This window comes from Crocodylus siamensis, chromosome 12, assembly GCF_052110815.1.
Source record: "Crocodylus siamensis isolate JL-2025a chromosome 12, ASM5211081v1, whole genome shotgun sequence".
NCBI classification, from domain to species: Eukaryota; Metazoa; Chordata; order Crocodylia; family Crocodylidae; genus Crocodylus; species Crocodylus siamensis.
The window spans coordinates 19,649,120-19,669,910 of record NC_143406.1 but is presented as its reverse complement, the minus strand read 5'-3'; the positions used below and the strand labels follow the sequence as shown (position 1 = coordinate 19,669,910).

The 20,791-nt window shown below is 48.1% G+C and overlaps 1 protein-coding gene across 6 annotated transcripts in view; it reads left to right on the top strand.

Annotated features, from left to right (window-relative positions):
• Positions 1-20,791, top strand: part of KATNIP (katanin interacting protein) — a 134,263-nt gene that overhangs the window by 37,711 nt on the left and 75,761 nt on the right. For 5 of the 6 annotated variants that reach the window (XM_090024850.1, XM_090024844.1, XM_090024847.1 and 2 more), the window contains one exon: positions 14,341-14,475. The exons of the other annotated variant lie outside the window; for it this stretch is intronic. In XM_090024850.1, coding sequence (XP_089880976.1) covers positions 14,341-14,475 — 135 coding nt within the window. The remainder of the gene's footprint in view (positions 1-14,340; positions 14,476-20,791) is intronic. 6 annotated transcript variants of the gene reach the window in all.

Below are 20,791 nucleotides of genomic sequence, written 5' to 3'. Positions count from 1 at the left end.
TTGAAGACCTTAAGCAGGCCTTGTGCCAAGAGGTAATTCTCCATACCCCCAATTTCGCACCGCCCTTCACTCTGCAGACTGATCCATCGGCGTTCACGCTAGGAGCAGTTTTATCCCAGGACATCGATGGAGTGGAGCAGCCAATAGCTTACGCTAGTCGGAAATTGAACGAACAAGAGAAAAGGCATTCCACTGTGGAACGTGAATGTCTCACTATCCGTTGGGGATGGACTATTTTTGTTATTACCTGTTGGGTCGCGAATTTAAGTTGATAACTGACCATGCACCTTTGAGATGGTTAAACACTGCAAAAACAGATAACGCCCGCATAACAAGGTGGGCCTTGGCTCTCCAACCTTTTCAATTCTACGTTACATACAAGCCAGGAAAGGTGAATACAGTGGCGGACTTCCTATCATGTTGTGATGAAGAAAACCTGAATGCGGGGATAAGGGAAGAGGAAGAAGAAGAAGGCGACAAAGTAAATGAGAACATAGTAAGGCAAGAAGGTGAAATGCCTTGTGGCATCTTGAGGGGCGGGATATGTGAGAGAGAGAAGGAGCCACCAGGCTTCAACGCTCCCTGGCTAATCAAAGGCTCAGCGGCCCCAGGTCCGCAGCACCAAGGAGCCCGGCAGAAATCTCCCTTACCCAGGTGTGTCGGGAAGGGAGGGGCAGAGAACTCCCACGCTGGTATAAAGAAGAGTCCGGGACGGGAAAGCTGGAGGAGCACAGAACCGGAAAGAGGAGGAGGAGGAGCGAACCGGCACACGCTGCAGGGAACTCTGAAAGCGACGTGGAGTGCTGGTAGGAGACTCTTGCAGAGAGTAAAAACCCCAGCGGGTGTTTAGGGCCAAGTCTACTGGTCCTGCAGGGAGCAGAACTGTTTGTTTACATGCCAGGAGCTGGTGGAGCCCGGCAGGGAGAATGGTACAGTAATAACCCTAACAGAGAGGCACTATTGACTTTCGTGGTACCATAATGCATGTAAAAGAGGCACAAGCCAATAAGATGGACTGAAGGTGCTAAAATAAATCGTGGCAATCTCCACAAGAGGCTCTCAGAGAGAGAGAGAGAGAAAGCCACCAAAGAGGGACTGACCACACGAAGGTCAATTTTGGTTTAGATCGTGGCTGCAAACAGCAGGAGCGGTAACACAGGCCAGGAGAGCCTTCTTTGTTTCCTTGTTTTCTTTTTGGTCTTTTGTTGGTTGTTTGATTGGAACAGAGGACACGTGGCCGGACCAACCGGCTGGCCAGAACCCGGTGGAACGGGTGAGGGTGTAGGGGTGGCGGAGCGCTCAGGAACGTGGGACCCTGTGGGATGTCGGTGAGACGACTAATTGGACTACATGTGCAGGTACATGAACCAACTCCGTTAACATCAAGTCATGACAGACAAAACATGGTGTGTAGATCATCAATTAGAACCAATAACACCCTAGTTGAGTGGCAGGCGGCACCCTACAGGTTTAGAAGGGACTGCAATACCTGACATATAGGAAGAGAGACATGATTGTCAGGTACTGTTCTTTAAAGAGTCAGCCAAAAAACCCCTCACCAGAGACAATTGGGCAGAACAACAGAACACATACCCACCGCCATTTTTAAGCCCAGGTATGCTGTTACACAAGATGCTGGAGTCTGCTGGAGCATAGTAATTACCATACTCCTCCAGGGTTGATTAATCGAGCCTGCTCCAACACACTGTAATTACAGCACATTGAAATGGCCTCACTGCTTGTGTCTAGGCACCCACTGGGTGTGTCCACATGTGCATTTATGCCGTCTTGAATTTACTGTGTGGTAAGTTACTGCGCAGTAAGCAGTAATAGGCTGGTGTCTATACATGTAGCCATTAAAGCACATTAACACTGTGTGTGGACTGACTTCATAGATTTCATAGACATTAGGGCTGGAAGGGACCTTGGAAGATCATTGAGTCCAGCTCCCTGCTCCAGGGGCAGGAAGTCAGATGGGGTCATAGGATCCCAGCAAGATAAACATTCAAATTTCTCTTGAAGGCATTCAGAAATGTCCTGTGGGGTCAGGCCAACTCTCAGGATCTCAATATTGCGCTGTTAGACAGGAGGGTGTGACACACACACACACACACTCTTTCTCTCTCTCTACCTACCAGCTCAGGCACATACACATCCAAACCAGCCTAGGCACATGCATACCTATCACCAGTTCAAGCACATACACTATACACCCCAAAAGTTAGACACAGATCACAAATTTGTATATCATGCACACAATGCCACATACACACACACACACTCACCAGTTCACACGTATACAACCCACTGACACATACACACAGGTAAGTTCCTAAGTTGGATGGTACAGTGTGTATATGTGTGTGTAGGGTACCTGGGATACTTGGGGGAAGGTTCAGGTGAGAGAGAGAGAGAGAGTTGAAGTGTAGGGAGTGAAAGTTGCCAGAACCAGGATTAGAACTGCTGGACTACAGAGAAGCTGGCTGAGGAACTGAGGCTTGGGTTTACTTAAGGTAGACTGGGGCTGGAAACTGAGGCAGACAGCTGAGATAGTTTCATAGTTTTTAGGGTTGGAAGGGACCTGAGTAGATGATCTGATCCGACCCCCTGCCGTGGCAGGAAAGATTACTGGGGTCAAACGACCCCAGCAAGGTGTACATCTAACCTCCTCTTAAAGACCCCCAGGGTAGGAGCCAGCACCACTTCTCTTGGAAGCTGGTTCCAGATCCTAGCCACCCTGACTGTGAAGTAGCGCCTCCTGATATCTAGCCTAAATCTACCCTCTGCCAGCTTGTGACCGTTATTCCTGGTCACTCCTGGCAGTGCTCAGAGAAACAGTGACTTCCCCCAATGCCTGCTGATCCCCCCTGACTAGTTTGTAACAGGCCACTAGATCCCCCCTCAGCCTTCTCTTGTGGAGGATGAACAGGTTCAGGTCCCATAGCCTTTCCTCGTAGGGCCTGCCCTGCTGCCTCCGATCATGCAAGTGGCCCTCCTCTGGACCCTCTCTATGTTGTCCACATCCCTCTTGAAGTGCGGCACCCAGAACTGGAAGCAGTACTCCAACTGTGGCCTGACCAGTGCTGCATAGAGGGGGAGGATCACCTCCTTGGACCTGCTCGAGATGCATCTGTGGACGCATGACAAGGTACGGTTGGCCTTCCTGACTGCTTCCCCACACTGCCGGCCCATGTTCATCTTGGAGTCAGTGATGACTCCAAGATCCTTTTCTGCCTCTGTACTGACAAGAAGGGAGTTCCCCAGCCTGTAGGTATGGCGCTGGTTGTTCCTCCCAAGGTGTATCACTTTGCACTTGTCGGTGTTGAATCCCATCCTGTTCTCATCCCTCCACCCTTGTAACCTGTCTAGGTCCAATTGCAGCCTATTCCTCCCATCTAGCGTGCCCACATCCCCCCACATCTTCATGTCATGAGCAAATTTGAACAGGGTGCTTTTTACCCCCTCGTCCAAGTCACTGATGAAGATGTTGAACAGTGCGGGCTGAAGGGCCGAGCCCTCCGGAACCCCAGTACCCACATCCCTCCAGGTTGACCCATCCACCACCACTCTCTGGGTGTGGCCCTCCAGCCAATTGACGACCCAATTGACTGTGTGGATGTCGATACCACAGTCCCCCAATTTGTTAATGAGAACAGGGTGAGAGACAGTGTCGAAGGCCTTCTGAAAGTCCAGAAAGACTATGTCCACTGCTACCCCTGCATCTAATGATTTGGTGATCTGATCATAGAAGGTCACCAGGTTGGTCTGCAGGACCTGCCACTGATGAACCCATGTTGGTTGCCCCTAAGCATGAAATCCCCTGCTGGCCCCTCATGGATGTGTGCCAGAATAATTTTCTCAAACAGCTTGCCTAGGATCGAGGTAAGACTAACTAGCCTATAGTTTCCCGAGATATTGAGGGGTGGGGTGCAGATAAGTGGTGGCAAAGAGGAGACAGCCAGGAAAGAAACTGGGACAGAAACCTCGTTGCTCAGGGGAAAAGGAAAAGGCAGTGGGGATAAGACAGTGGCAAAGAAACGGGGTTTGCTACCATTATATTTCAATCATTCCCAATCACTCTCATTCATCCGGGAACCAATTGACATGGGAGGCGTTTGTGACTCATACAGTTGCAACACGGGATGCTTGGGCAGAGGACACAAGATGGAGGCTTGACATACAAAATGGAAACTTGACATTGGTTCACATACCAACACAGGCCTAAACCATACAATATGCATATGAAACAATAAAAATCAATACAAAAATGATAATACAATATATAACAGTAAGAATCGATACAAACCTAATAATAATACAATATAAAACAGTGGATATCCAAAGCCAAAAACTTGCTACCAAAATAAAAATGTTAAAGCTTATCCTAAGTCTGAGCTCGCTTTTGCTTGTCTGTAGGGAATAGAGAGGAAGAGAAAGAAAAGCCAGAAATAATTGGGGAAGGGAAGGGAATGCATTTCTATCATATATATGTATATGTATTAAAAAAGAAAAGCAAAAGGATTTTGCTACAAAAGTAGGTGCTTGAACCTCCTCCGATGGCAGGCTATTCCAGACCTTGGGGACTTGGACAGTAAAGAAGTTCTTCCTTATGTCCAGCCTGAAACGGTCTTGGAGGAGTTTATAACTGTTTGACCTTGTCATCCCTTGGGTGCTCTGGTGAACAAATGTACACCCCTGATAAACACATAGGTGGCTATCAAATTGCCTCCGAGCCTGCGCTTTTCCAGGCTAAAGAGTCCCGTAGCCCTCAGCCTCTCATTATAAGGTGTATTTTCCTGATCTCTGATCATGTGCGTAGCTCTTCTCTGGACTCTCTCATGTTTCTCCACATCCTTTTTGAACTTTGGAGCCCAAAACTGGATACAGTATTCCAGCTGTGACCTCACCAAGGCCAAGTACAACAGGAGAATGACGTCCTGGGATTTGCTTGAGAAACATCTATGGATGCAAGCCAGTATTTTGCTTGCTTTACTAGCAGCAGCATCACATTGAAGGCTCATGTTCATCTTGTGTTCAATCATGACCCCCAAGTCCCTTTCATCCGTAGTGCTAGCCAGCGTAGCACTGCTGAGCCTATAAGGATGCTACAGATTTTTCCTCCCAAGGTGGAGAACCTTGCATTTTTTGGTGTTAAACACCACCAGGTTCTCATCCGCCCATTTCCTGAGCCTGTCAAAGTTAGCCTGGATTGCCCTCCTATCCTCAGGTGTGGATGTTTTACCCCAGAGTTTGGTGTCATCGGTGAACTTGGCCAGTCCACTTCTGATACCAATGTCTACATCATTGATGAAGATGAACAAAATAGGTCCAAGGACAGAGCCTTGAGGGACCCCATTGGTCACAGAGCACCACAATGATTGACTTCCATCAACCACAACCCTCTGGGTCTGACCACAGAACCAGTTCCCCAGTTGGCAGATCGTGGTGGACCTGATTCTGCAGTTAGCCATTTTTGCCAAGAGGTGATCTTGGGATACCAGATTGAAGGCTTTTTTAAAGTCAAGATATATGACTCGGGACTAAAGTTTTGCAGGGGGTGCACCACCACACCTGGGGGGTGCATGTGCATCTGCTATGTGTTGCCCCTGCTTTGGGCTAAAACCTGGTAGAGCCCCTGTTCTCCTTCTGAGTCTAACAACTGCTAGTCATGGTTTTAGACCACCCACATTTCCAGGCCATAGACATCAGAGTGCTTCCAGAAGGGGTGCATGTATGTGGCCAGTGGCATAACTCATGCCCACCTACACATCCACAGTTCTGGAAAACAGAATCTCTGTGTGCACATAAGTGTAAAAAATACCATGTAAATTACTCAAAACCTGAAGCGTAGATTACCAGAGGGAAATAGAATGTCATGGCTAGAGTGACTGTTATACTCTGCCATCCTCTTTCCTGTGTATCTGTGGAGAGGCTGTGCAGAACTTATCCCTAAAAATAAGGGGTTCTAATACTTTTACCCAGTCCCTCTCAGAGGTCAAGAGAGGCCCGGGCCAGTTCCAGTTTTTGAGGCTCCCAGTATATCAAAAAAATATTCATTCATAATGCACTACAGGCAATGTGGCCCAGTAATGGGACACAAATTTAAAGTTGTATGATTAACATCGTCTTCTTTCAGTCCTGTCAGTGTATCTCTGTCTGTATGTATAATCTCATTTGGAGATAATGTCAAAAGTCTAAATTTGAGGCCCTCCATGAATGAAATAGGCCCTGCTTTTACCAACAGAACACTCAAATGTCTACTTAAGTCTCAGTACATATTATTAGCAACTGGGACACAGACAGTCAGCCCTAGCTGTTAGGACCTTAACTAGGGGCCAGAATCAGGAGCCAAGAGACAGAAGCTTAAGTAAGGCCAGGATCAGAATTAATTCTGGTATCAGGAAATTAGAGTTGGGGTCAGGAGCAAGTAAAAGCTCAGAAGCCAGATTAGGGATACCAGCAGCACATGAAAAGGGAGCAAGAGTAGGGATCTGAGTATTGAGAACAGGGTAGTTTACAAACTCACTAGCTCTGGAACCAGACATTGCCTTTTTGCAGCCATAACAATTTTTATTGTGGTATAAAGGCCCAGCAAACAGACATCCATGCCCTTTGTTGTTCTACAAATGCCCAAAATGTGTGGCTGCGGCATAGATGGTATACATTTGTACTGCTTTTTTGCAGTGGACATCTATTTGCTTTATGGTGGGAGAGTGCAGGCCCCCATTGGCAGAGGGGTGCCCCAAGTTGGGGTACAGCAGCACATTTTTTTTATAGCCTAGGATAATGCTGCCCAACCTTTTTCCATCTTGGGATGGATGAAAGATGCTCTGTTAATCCATGGGCCTGATCCAGCTGGTAGGCCTGATTCAAGGTGAGGAGGCAGGCCTAATATGGGAGCGGGTAGTCTGGGAGTAGCCTACTCCTGATCGGGCCCTGCAGGGGAAGGAGGCATGGTCTGGCCCTGATATAGCTGTGTGTTGGAGGGGGGGGAAGAGGGTGTGGCCCAGCCCTGATCCAGCTACATGGGGAAAGGGGGCATGGCTCAGCCCCCCATTTTTTGGGATAAATATATATATTTCCTCCGTCATAAACTTTCCATCACACATATCAAACCACATTAAGAAACCCGTGCACCCTTTACAAAGAACGCACCCACTCCCCCACACACTCACCCATTGCCCTTCCCTAACCCAATCACAGTTCCTTAGTCCTAGCCCTGGTTGGGGTTTCCAGTCTCAGTTCATTCACAGTCCTTGTTGCTGTCACTTCTGCTGCCGCTGATCCTGTTGTTCTTCTCGCTGTCTGCAGGTCCAGTTGCATCGCTGTCCTCTCTGTTTTCCTTTTCCACTTCCCCTCCCCAGGAGTTTTTGAACAGCCTGTGCCACATGTCCCTTTTCCAGGTGCAGTTGGCTGCGTTTTCTCCATCCTCTCCCACTGATTTCTGGTAGTAGGATTGGAGTTCACTTAGAAACATTTTAACACAGTCTGTTTACTTGAGCTCGGCATGTCTGTACAACAGAAGGTTCCTGCATTGCCACAGAGTGCTCTTTGCATGGAACACAACCTGGTCAAAACAGGTTGTCTAGGTCTCCTGATGTTTAGTCAGGTGTCCGTACAGTGCTGCCTCTCTTGTCATCAGCCTGACTCCTGTCACTTCCTCCAAGAGCCAGTTTACCTTTTCTCATGCTCCCTTGGCAGAGCCACAGGAGGTGGTCGATGGTCTCATTCTCACCTTGGCAGCTTTCCCTGGGGCAGCTGAGTCTAGTCTCTTGCCTCTTCTGTGCCTCCACGCCTTCACTGGGAATGCACAGTGAGCTATAAGCCAGTTCAGGTCTTTGTGGTCTTTATGTAGTTCCTTGTGGAAGATCTGATGCCAGATGGCCTGGCAGTCATCGTCAAGGAGCAGTTCCACAGTCTATAGCCCATCTTTGTCTCTGACTGGCTTCTGTATCTTCCTGTCATTGAACATGGTCTCTGGTCTTTCCCTCTGTAGCCTGTACTTGCTCCAGAACTCATTCAGCACACTGTAGAACCAGGTATATTCCATGGTGCATAGTCTCCCTTTGGCTGTTGCATTCACCCCCACAGACTCAGGAGGTGACCTATGAAATACTTGAGAAGACAGGCTGTGTTGGTTGCTGGCCCAGTTGCCAGCTTGCAGATCTGGCTTGTCTACCACCCAGCCCTAACCTGATTGTGCAGGACTTAGGAATTTGGCAGTGGAGGAGAGTGGCAGTATTACCGTTTCCCCTGCCACCAAATGCTCAACCCATGGGGAGCTCCACAGGCTGCATTTAGTTTGTGGTTCAGAGCTTGAGCACCCCACAGCCTAGGAAATTTATACAGGCTATTTATCATCATCTATCCTGCTCTCTTGAAGGCTGCATTTGGGATAGAGTCAGCTTCTAGCACAGCAGTCAGAGACTAACTGCCAGAAGGATGACTCATTCTCAGTTGGTGCTGTAGTTCCTCACACATATATTCCCAAGGGCTATTCATATAGTTTATTTAAATATGTGCAAAAGTGCTTTTCAGCATCACTGCTTTGTTAAGTATCGGTAGTTATCCCAGGAATTCAGGCAGTAAAATTCTTTTGTGATTTTTTTTTTATCCTTCGTAATACATTGTGGACTGTACGTAACATGAACCAAATCCTACTTTTGCTGAAAAAAATTGCACAATGCATTGATTCATTTTAATAAAAACTGCTCTTTTTCTGTGAACTTTATTATGCATTTTGATAAATAGTTCTAAAACTATATTTAAATTAAAATATAAATTCAAATAGTTTAAATCTGTACTTATATAATCCATTTTACATCTGCATCTTAACTATTTTGTTTACATCTTTCTGTAGATCTGTAAGGAAATTATATCTGGAAACATTTCTAGGTTGGCCCCTTCTGTGTTAGGTCACAATGTTCATGGCAATCTGTTCCACTGTTTTCCATTTTTTAGTTGGGGGGGCAGGGTTTGGTGAGATTAAATAATACTTGAAAATAAGGGGAAAGTAGGAAGTTATGAAAGTTCCTCTGTATTTGAAGTGATAAACAACAGAAACATAGAAGAATAATGCTAGAAGGGACCTCTGGAAGTCAGCTAGTCCAATCCCCTGCCTGAAGCAAGATTGACCCTATCCAAACCATTTTATACAAATCCTTGTCTAATCTATTATTGAAGATACAAAAATCAACCCTGTTGCACAGCTACAAGGTATAGCACCCTAATCTGCCACAGGTAAAGCAAGGGACAATGATAGTCATGCATGAGAGATCTAAGAGTAGGGCCATGCCCTACACTAAAAAGGAAGCTTTCCCCTGCCCCCCCCCCCAATAGTCCATACCAATCTGATCATTCAGTAAAATTCCCTCTTAATCCCAAATGTGATGATCAGTCTGATACTGAGCAGAGGGGTAAGACTCTCTGGCCAGGAACCTCCTGATTTAGTCCCAGCAGGAGCACTGGCATACCTCAAACTGTCAGCTTTGGGTGCAACCAACACACAATGATCCTGAGGAAGGCCATAATAAATCCTGACACCTATACCAACAGGAGGGGGGGAAAAAATCCTTCTTGGTTAGATGTGGCAACCAGAAAAGCAAGAAGTATGGGAAATGTTAAACACCCTCCATTCTCTTCTATCCCCTGAGGACAACAAGCACAACTCCACCTGTCACACAGCCAGAACTCCCCTTTCTGTATCCTTTCCATAATTTTATCCCAGTTCCTTTAATCTTCTTTCATAACTAAGCCATCTGTGGATCTCTGCTTCATTCTCCTGCTGCTGAGTATGGTAGAGTCCAGTATCCACCTGCTTTAGGGTACAGAGATCTTCTCATGTTCACCCAGCAATCTGTGTGCGAGTAGACTCCTAGCTTCTAACGGTTGTTCTTTACAGAGCATTCCAGGCATAGTTACCCCCAAAACATTCCTGATTGTCACGGGGTGGGTCACAGGGGCGGCCGTGATCCCTCTGGCACCCCTACCGTGCCAAGTAGGGCGATGTAGCACCCTCTGTCTCGCCCGCCACGTCTTTGATGGTATCTGGTTCTATATGGGAGGCTGCCTAGTTGTCCCCTTGTGTACCGACCTGGTGCACCCCAGCCTTCAGTCCGCGCGTGCCTCCAACCTCCCCTTTAGGACGCCCCAAGCCTCGCAGCTGTACCGGACGTTTTTGTGTCGTATACTCGCTCCTCCCGGCTTCTGTTCCCCCTCTCGCCCTTTTCTGGGCTTTTAGTCACGCGCTCGGTCCTTCCCAACCTCTAAACGCGCGCCCGGCTCTGTCGAGCTCCCATTGGTCAGGCCCCTGTCCGCACATCCACCCCCTCTCCAGGCTTATTCTCGCATGCCTGCCCCTCTCCGGGACTTCCACCACGCGCCTGCCCTTCTCCGGGGCTTAGTGTCAGTAGGGTGCCAGTTGCTCACCCTGGAGCCTCTTATTTTAACCTACCCTCCGGGCTTGTCCTCGCATGCCACCCCCTCTCCAGGACTTTTCCTGCATGCCCCCCTGGCATCCTGTTCCCATGTGTCTGCCCTCTCTGGGGCCTGTGCCGCGCTGCCCGCGCTCCCCGCCCTCTCTGGGGCCTGTGCCGCGCTGCCCGCGCTCCCCGCCCGCACTCAGGGCTTCCCGTGGTTGGGGCTCAGGCAGCCTTAGCCTTACCTGGCCCCCAGACCTGCCTTCTTGGGCCTAGCTCGCGCGCTTCCCACACTTGGGGCTCAGGTGGCCCGTAGCCGTGCCTGGCCCCTGAACCTTCTTCTGGGTCGTATACCCCACTGGGCAGAATACTGCCCCCTTACGGGGCCGGGGTCACGTCACACCTCTCTCTGGCGCTCACCCATAGTGCCAGCTCCAGCACCAATCACTGTGCCGCCCTGGCACCACTTCTGTGCCCTTACTGGGCACCAGGAATCCCCGAATTATTGGGGAGCTCCCGTGAGGCCTCCTCACACCCAGTCCTCCCGTATTCACACAAACAGCCCTACTGCAAAGCAAACTACTAGCCAACCAGCTCTAACTCAAAATAAGCATACCGGCTATAACATAAGGGTCCAGGCCCAAACTGGCCCTCTTGCAGAGGCCTCTCCATCAGGATACTCTCTGCCCTCACCATGCTGCAGCCCCTTAGGTGCTCAGGCTACACAGCTCATCTCTGCTCTGCTGGGCTGTTCTGCAGAGCTCCTGCACCTCAAGCTGCCAGAAGGGAACTAGCTCTGGCCTCAGCCTGGTCGCTTATAAAGGCCAGGCCCTGCCCCCTTCTAGCCAGCTGACCAACATTAGTTGCCCCAGCAACCCTCACCTGTGCTGTCCTGTTGATTGGCAGCTGTCCTTATTACTATTACTAGTAGCGAGCACCCTAGTGCTCTGCTATACTAATCAATCCTTATCCAGCTTTTTCTTTGAAAATCTTTAATGGAGGATATTCCACAACTTCCCTAGGCAGTGTATTCCACTGACTCTGTTACAACAGTGAAGACATTTTCCTGATAATCAGACTACCTTGCTGCAACTTCAAAACATTGGTCCATGTCCTGCTCTCTGCAGCAACAGAAAGGTGTCCTGCCTTTTTTTGATGGCAGCCCTTCAGATACTTGAAGACTATTATCATATCCCCTCTTAATTGCCTTTTCTACAAGTTGACCATGCCTGTTTCTTTCAACCTCTCCACATATAGCTTGCCTTCTAAACCCTTGGTCATTTTTGTCACCTGTCTCTGGGTCGGCTTTAACTACTCTATGTCCTTTTTGAAATTTGAAGCCCACAACTGCATGCAGTATTCTAGGACAGAATTTCTCAACCCACGGGTCATGACCCAAAAGAGGGTCGCAAGAATATATGAAAGGATCATGAACAAATTTTAAAAATGGAATCTTCTTCAAAGGAGAAAAAACATGGGTTTTCCCTTGCAGGCTGGCAGAGTTCCATCCTGCAAGAAGCTGCTTGAGGCTCCCCCACCCCACACACAGCGGGGCTGGAGGTAGGGAGCAGCAACTCAGGAGTGAAAGGAACCAGCAAGGCCAGGCGGCTGTTTTCTACTTAAACTATTTACTGGGTCGGGACTGGCCATTGATACCTATGAATGGGTCCTGGTACAAAAAAGGTTGAGAGCCACTGTTCTAGGACACCAAAGATCAGAGGGACCTGGAAAATATGGTATTTACCTGAGTCCAAGACTACTTTGAATTTCAGATGACCCTCCAATAATTAATCCTATACATGGACAATTATAATGTTATTATAATTGTCCATGTATAGAATGGAAGGTTATTTTAAATTTGTCCCTCCCACTGCTGTGGCAGGGAAAGCAGAGGCGAGGGGGAAGGGAGAGGAGGCGATCTGATTCCCACCCCTTGCCTACGTCTCCCTTACTTGCTCCCCTGCATCCCTCTGGTGCCTATGCCCCCTGGTGTCTGACCCCTTACCACCGGTCCCTGCAACTTATGTCTCATGCTGCTGTGCAGTCTCCTCCAAGATCTCTCCTGCTGCACTATGTTGTTTTCCCCATGCTCCCTCTGCCCCATGCAATCTTCCCTGCAATCTCCCCTGCCTGGTCTCCCCCATGCTCCTCCCCAATTCTCATTGCATGGTCTCCCTTGCCCTCCCTCCCCAGTATTTCACAACCTTCCCAGCTGCATGAACCAGCACAAGCCACCCTGGCTCTGGCCAGGCAGCAGCAGTAGTGATAGCTTAGGCCCTAGCCAAGGGCAAGGCAGCAGTTCCAGCTCCAGCCCCAGCCCCAGCCCCAGATCAGGGCTGCAGCTGCATCAGCTGCCTGCCTCAGGCTGGTACTCAAGTCCAAGATAAGTTTTTTCTCCCCCCATGTTGAATGGCTTAGGAAAAAAGCCTCATCTTGGCTTCAAGTAAATACAGTAGGTATCCCTGCCTGGTGGGAATGTTGCACTCATTGATGTAAAGTGTGGATGATATTACCTAAAGGTGTTTCAGCATTTGGCGAAAGCAAGAGTGCATATGCTGTAAACATGAAGATGTTCTGATCAGGGTGAACTTAATACTTTGTACTGGGCTTAGGACTTTTTGTAATGCCTTTAAATATCCTGGATAGCATCATGGATCAGCTAGTCATGGATGTTAGTATCTGCACATATTTATGGACAATAAACCTGGCCAAGCTTTTTATCACTAAGAACCAATGCTTGCTGTTTCTTTCTTTTAACAATGAGGTTGTTAGGGGCAAAGTATATGTGCACAGACCATCTAAACTAAGGGAGCCTAAAGTGACTAGTAACATCTAACCCCGAACAACACTGACAGTGTCACAGCATTGGTGGAGTCTGCCCTAACAACAACAGTGTCCCCCTGGAGTCAAACAGAATAAAGCTTGGTCTAATCAGAGTTATGGTTTAGTCTCCAGGTGTTTAATAGACAAAAACTGTTGATAGAAATTTTCAACTTTTAGTTGCTTTTTTTGTTTGGTGGGGAGAGTAATAGTTCTCCTATAACAGGGGTGCTCAATCTTTTTCCCCAGTGGGTTGGATGGGCAATGCCCAGTCCATCTGCAGACCAGATCCAGCTGGTGGCCCTGATCTGGCTTCCAGTGTGGGTGCAGCAGGGCCCCATCCAGCCATATGGAGAGGAGCATGGGGCAGCCCAAGCCCAATTCAGCCCCACAGGGGGAAGGGGATTCAGTCCAGGCCCAAATCAATCATGCAGAGGGAAGGGGGTCAGCCAAGCAAGAGAAAGGGGTGTTTCCCAGCCTGAATCTGGCTGTGTGGAGGGAGGGGGCATGGGAATTTTGCAGCAGAAGAGGGTGGCAGTTTTAATTGCCACCATCAAATTTCTTGACTTGTTGGAAGCCCCATGGCCCAAATGCATGGTTCTGCAGGCTGCATTTGGCCCTCAGACTTCCTTGTTCCTAAAGAAGTATTGATTCAAGCTTTATTTCTCTGCTTGGACTGTTTCCACATTCAGCAGAGGATACCACATCTAGTTCCCCATGCACACATGTAACATCATGCTTGTGAGGGAGGCCTTGCTCCCTTTGTTAGCCAGAATTCTGGAGTTCCTGACAGCAATCTGTTTCTGGTTTTCAGAAGTTTGAGTTTTGCTGAACTCAGTGTTCTGAAAGGATGTCAGGTACAACCAGGTAATTTCAATTCTGATTTAACAATGTTTTCTGTCATTCAGTTTCATGTAGAAGAATGATTTCAAAATAATGAAGTGTCCTTTAACTTTCAGGAAGAGTATTTTCCAATTCTGTTAAAAAGCTTAGCTATAGCAAATGTGCATGAATAGTGGATTCTATTAAGCATGATAACTGCATACTAATTTACATTAGTAACAGAAAAAAATCTGAATTATTTAAATGTTTCTTTCTATAGAAGACCCTGCAAATTAAAACAGAAAGTGAATCAATGCTCTGCATTGAACCTCCTTCTGAGTACTCTGATGATTTTGAACCTTATGAAAGCTTGAACATGGAGGAGAATGATGATCATCCTGCTGTTTACTTCCAGGTACAGCTAGACTCTTGCTTTATTGTTTTTAATCATGGCACAGAAACTAAAATAAAAGCGGTCCCAACTCCAAAAGTGGCTCATGAACATAAAATTATTATGAAGTATTTGGATAACTAGAATATTTTACCAGATGATATAATATGATTTCCCCCTTCTGGTAAAATATGACTTTGCTTCAGCATAAATCCATTCAAGTAGAATGTGCCTAAATAACACTTGTTAATTTCTTCCCCTTCTGTTATGTGGTATTGAGTATGATGGACACTCATGATATCTGATTTGTACTTGTGGACTCATATGCCTGGAAAGGCTTAGGGAAACCACTGTGAAACCCACTATGAAACCATCACCTAGCCAGGCAAGAGAGTTGTCTCCCATACGGACCTGTGCAATTTGCAAATGGAATATTTCAGCTATGACTGTCCCTCATTTGGAAGAGTTATATAGCAGAGAATCTGTCTTCCATCTTCCCAAGAAGTAGCTCAGTGAGGGTCGGGGTGAGTTTCCAAGAGTGATTTAGAGACTACAACAGATGAAGAATTCACCACATACCTAAGTAAACTCATCCAATAGTGAATTATCCTTACTGTTAAAAATGTACTTCCTGTATCCCAACTCATTTTGTCTAACTTCATGTGGCAAAGTGGGGCTCCCCGACTAGCCATAGTGCTAGTTTCCCCACCTGCCTTTGGGCATGGCACCCACCTGTCTCTCCTGCCATGCCTTGTTGTTAACGAATTATGTTGTTAATTAAGGCAGGAGACTTTTCATTCTTGCTCTGATGTCAGGAGGCATTATCTGTGGCTCCATTCCTCCACTACATCACAGCCTAAGCCTCGCAGATGGCAGCCAGATGACAATGCTCTCAGCCTACAGCCAGACCAAGTTTAGCCCTTGTTGTCAGACCACAGACATGCACATTCATATCGCCCTCCTCTCACTAGGGCCTCTCACATTCCACCCTGTCTCACAGGGTCTCTTTAACGCGTCGACAACTTGCAGTGCCCTGCTCCCTCTTGGAACAGGCCCCTTAAGCCTAGCTCATACCTTGGGTGGCATACGTACCATCTTTTGGGCCTCTCCCATGACCCTCACTTGGGTAGTGGCCAGCCAATTATCCAACCAGGTCTAAGCTTGCCTTGGCCCCTTCCCAGGGCAACTCTGTACTCTCAAACAATACTGGGCTCCCCGCCCTCTGGTTTTCCCTTACACCACCCCCTCACTGGGGCTGCCCCCTCACTAGGGCTTCACCTCTCTGCCCCACTTTTTGGGGCTACTCCTCACCTGGGCATTATTAACCCACACCATGACTGATGCTCCAGGGTCTCATGGAGATTCTCACTCCCCCCCCCAGAGCAGCAGGTCATTGTGCTCTATTATAGCTCTTACTTTAGACCCACTTTCAGCCTCCCAGCAGTGGAGGACTTACCGGGGTCAGGATCACCCCTCTCTCTCGGACTGAGCCCCCCTTACTCAGCCTTTGGCCCAAACTGTAGCCTCAGGCATCCGAAGACCTTTCCTCACTGGGGCTGCCCCCTCAGTGGGGACCCTCATCTCTGTCCCCCCTCACTGGGGCTCCACACCACCTCCTTACTGGGGCCACAGGGCTTCCCTCCCCAGTGGGCTCAGGTGGCCATAGCAATGCCTGGCCCCCACTCTTATTCCTCAGGGTCTTGCACCCCACAGGGCTCAGGTAACCACAGCTGTGTCTGGTCCCAACTACCTCCAATGTTACGTGACCCACCTGAAGGTGAGAGCTGGGGTTAAGACACCCCTACCCACCTTTCAGCAGGGTGGTAACTGTTCTGGCATTTTCTGGGGGCTCCCGCACCACTGAGAGCCCCACCAGGTCACCCATTCCCAGCAGGGTACAGTTTTAGGTCATGCCCAGGACCAGGAGCCTCCAATTCATCCCCTACAGGTCCTGCCCTTACCGCCAGGGTGTTGCATGAAGTCTTGTAGCCAGGCAATGTTACTGCCTGGCCTGCCAGCGGTGAACTGCTCTCTTTATATTGGTGGCCAGAGGTCTAAAATGGCCGCTGCAGTCAAGCACCTGCTGGCTGCTTGGTGCCGCTTTTAAAGTGGCAGGCACCAACAGTGTCCTGCCAAACACCTTCCCCCTTAAAATAGTTCCTGGGGGAGGTTTTCCCTGCTGCTCTTCCAAAGCAGGCTCCTCTCAGAGTCTGTGAAAGCCCTCAAGTGGCGAGCACCCCCAAAGGTGCTCTGCCACACTTCAGCTTCCAGAAGCTGGATATTCTTGTCTGCCAAATTAAAGGGCCCTCTGTGGTAGTACTTCTCAATCTTTTTTGACCAATAGACTACTATCAACCCTATACATATCATCAACCTTTTAACTGAAAGGTGGGTGGGCAAACTGTGATCAGGGGACCACCTACCATGACTCTATACAATCAGAAATATTCCTACCACGTAGATACTTCTAGACACTAAGCCCCTTTTTAAAATTAAGTAACTAGACTGAGCTCCTTAAGTTTTGTGTTCTTTATATAATTCTTTCAGACATCAGACCAATATGGTATCACTTCCAATTTTTTGACATCCTTTGTTAAATATACCACAACTTAATGTATATTTCCATTGATGCAAATGTGTACCCAGCAGATTTTTGTTAAAACCATCTATTGTGGTTAGGGGTGCACCAATAGACATTTTGGGGGCTGATACGAATGGCTCGTTTTTAAGGATGCATATCAGCTAATACCAATCCGATTTCCAATACAGCTGTGTACAGCTGGTAAGCCATTGTGGTGGATGGGGAGGGGGGAGGAAAGAAGCATGGAGGAGGCAGATCAATGCCCCTTGTGGTGAGGGAGGGAGTGGGGCAGGAATAGACACTGCTGTTGCTGCTGCTGCTGTAAAATGCTACAGCTGCTGCTACTAGGCCTGGGTGGGGCTGTGCTCTGGGCCCCAGCCTGGAGAGGAGCTGAAGCTGCTGGAGCAGAGCAAGAATAGGGGCTGGGCCTGGGCCTGGGCCTGGTCCACAGCAGCTGCCTGCCTTTCACTGCCTTGTACTTGAATCCAAGATGAGGGGCTTTTCCTCCCATGTTAAATGGAGGAAACCCCTCATTCTTGAATAAATACAGTAATTACCCTTTCTTTGTGGTTATTGAGTCACTTGTTTATTCATGTTATAGTAGCTTGTTCTAGCCGATATTCCTTTGTTTATGAGAAGGTCATGTGTGACTTTGTCTGAAGCCTTGCTGAAGCCCAGATACACTATATCTACTGTTTCCTTCATTCACCCAATTAATGATCTTGTTGAAGAAGGTCAAGTTTCTTTGGTGCAGCCTGTCTGGCTGTTCATGTTGATATTCATGTTTCCTCCTCCAGATACTTGTAAATGGATTTCCTTATGATATGTTCTAGTAATTTCCTGTGTATCAAAGTGAGGTCAACAGGTCTGTAGTTCCTTAAGTCCTCATTTTTGCCATTTTTAAAGATGGGCTTTATGTTGGCCCCTTTCCAATCCTCAGGTACCTCAGGTGTATCCTGCAACTTCATAAATATTAATTGCCAAGGGATCTCAGATCCTCTCTTCCCATTTCTTCAGTACCTTGAGATGCAGTTCATCAGGCCTTGCTGACTTGAATTTGGGAGATAAATAGCATATGGTCTTGAGGGGACATTTAATTTTTTAACTTTACTGAAGGACTAGCCAATTGCCTATCAAGAATGATAGGGAGGAGTGAGTGGGGATGGAGCCCTGTGTTCCCCTCCCTACCGCTGCTGCATTGGATCAGGCCCACTGTCTCCCCTCTCCCCCCTCACAACAGCAGACCGGCCCTCCCCCACTTGGGTGGGCTCCTCCCTGCCCTGCATTGGGCCTGGGTCCATTATTTGCCTCCCCCTACCACAGCTGCAGTGGCCTGATTCCTCCCCCCCGCCTCTGTGGCATACCTGAGTTGCCCCTGTCCCAGCTGCCTGCGGAGGGTTTGGGACTGAGAGTATGGTCGGGGGTAGAAAAGTAAGAAAGGTTTATTGACTTAACAAAGACACAACTATGCGTAGTAACAAGACAAACAATGACAGACAAAAACAAATTCCCGTCGGCAATTTATCGACAGTCCCCTCTGATGCCTGATGCACAGCAAGTTTCTCTTTCCACAAAGTTCAGCGAAGTCAGGTGTCCTCGATCAGCTCTGTCTGAGAGGTACCGGGAAGGACCCTGGAATGCAGTTCTTGGGCTCCTCAAGGTCCATGAGCCCACTGACCCAGGCAACAGCTAACTAATCCTTTTCACAGAACTGTATCTTCCTTCTGGTTTTTAGATATTCTAGCTAATTTATAGCTTCTGAATGGTTCTGATAACATACAAGCACTCAGATTCCTTTTACTTCAACTGTCCTTAGACTGACTCAGGTATTGCATCCCTTGCAGACCTGTAGGACGCCACCTGCTGCTCGACCAAGATGTTATTGCTTCTAATTGATGATCTACAAGCCCACATTTCACCTGTCACAACTTGATGTTAACGGAATTGGTTCATTACCTGCACATGTAGTCCAATTAGTAGTCTCACTGTCATCCCTCAGGGTGCTGCATTCCTGAGGGCTCCGCCACCCCTACACCCTCGCCCATTCCACCGGGGTCTGACCAGCCAATTGGTCCTGCCACGTGTCCTTGGCGCCAGGCAAACAACCAAAAGACCAAAAAAAGAAAACAAGAAAACAGAGAAGGCTCTCCTGGCCTGTGTCACTGTTCCTGCTGTTTGCAGACAATATCTAAATCAAAATTGACCTTCGTGCAGTCAGTCCCTCCTTGGTGGCTCTCTCTCTCTCTCAGAGCCTCTTGTGGAAGCTGCCACAACTTCTTTTAGCACCTTAAGTCCATCTATAACCCCATCTTATTGGCTTGTGCCACTTTTACATGTATTACGGTACCATGAAAGTCTATAGTGCCCCTCTATTAGGGTTATTACGGTACCACTCTCCCTGCCAGGCTCCGCCAGCGCCCGGCGCGTAAACAAAAAGTTCTGCGCCCCCGCAGAGTCAGTAGGCTTGGCTCTCAGTCCCCGCTGTGGGTTTTACTCTCTGCAAGAGTCTCCTACCAGCACTCCATGTTGCCTTTAGAGTTCCCTGCAGCATATGCCGGCTCACTCCTCCTCCTCCTCTTCCTCCTCCTCCTCCTTTTTCTGGCTTCTCCTGCTTCCCTGTCCTGGGCTCTTCTTTATACCAGTGTGGGAGTTCTCTGCCCGTCCCCTCCTGAAACACCTGGGTAAGGGAGATTTCTTCTGGGCTCCTTAGGGCTGCAGACCTGGGGCCACTGGGCCTTTGTTTAGCCCATGTGCTTTGGAGCCCAGTGGCTCCTTCTCTCTCTCACACTGACCAATAGAAGTACAAGCCTTGCATTCTTTTGATAAGGTAATTTTATCTGCACCACAGGGCTTTACTACTTTTAGGCTTTGTTAAATTTACTAGGCTTTACTTTATACAAGGTCTGACTACATCTTAAACTTTAATTAGGCTTTTAGCAACAACATATAACTTAATATCTAAACAAATACAGGAAAACACTTAGTCTAATCTTCATAGAGCCTTCAGCAAGCATCTGTGTCACACAGACATAATTTCAGCTGTCACAGCCCCTGCAGGGGACGATGGAACAGGAGAGGGGCCTCGCCCCCCCATGGCATCCTGACCTTGCTTCCCCCCACACCACTGCTGCTACTTCCAAGGAGCACCTCCACTTCATCCTCGCTGCCTGCAGCTGCTGCTGGCTTCGCTGCTGCTACTGCACCTCTGCTGGCCTCACATCCCCTGTTCTGTTCACCCTGTTGCTGCCGCCTCCAGGGAGCAGGGTGGAGGAGGCAAGGCCAGCTGCACTGGCCCACCCCGCTCCTCTGTTCCCTGTGTCCCACCATCATGGCAGCGCTCTGCTGCACTGCCACCTCTTGTCCCAATGCTGTATTCCCACTCTGATTGGTTGTTTCAGAGTGCAAATAAAGCGTTACAGACATATAGACAGATTAAGGCATTTATAATAATAGAATTTTATAGAATATCTGTAATAGTATGAGCTTTGCTAAGAGCAAGAGTTTTGCACGCTAATTCCATAGTAGGCCAGTGAAGTGGCACGTAGCCTCCTGCTTTGTGAGCGTGACCAAACCATGAACCTAAATAGTAGAATGTTATAAGACAGAGGAATGTGGTAAACACCAGGTGCGTTAGATCATGACTTATCCCCAAATTCCTAGCTTTAGATAACCAAATCTTTACCTCAAGATAACATTGTTTACTTCAAACTATATAAGTTGTACATTTTTAAGTTACAATGAGTTCCTCAGCTCTAGCAA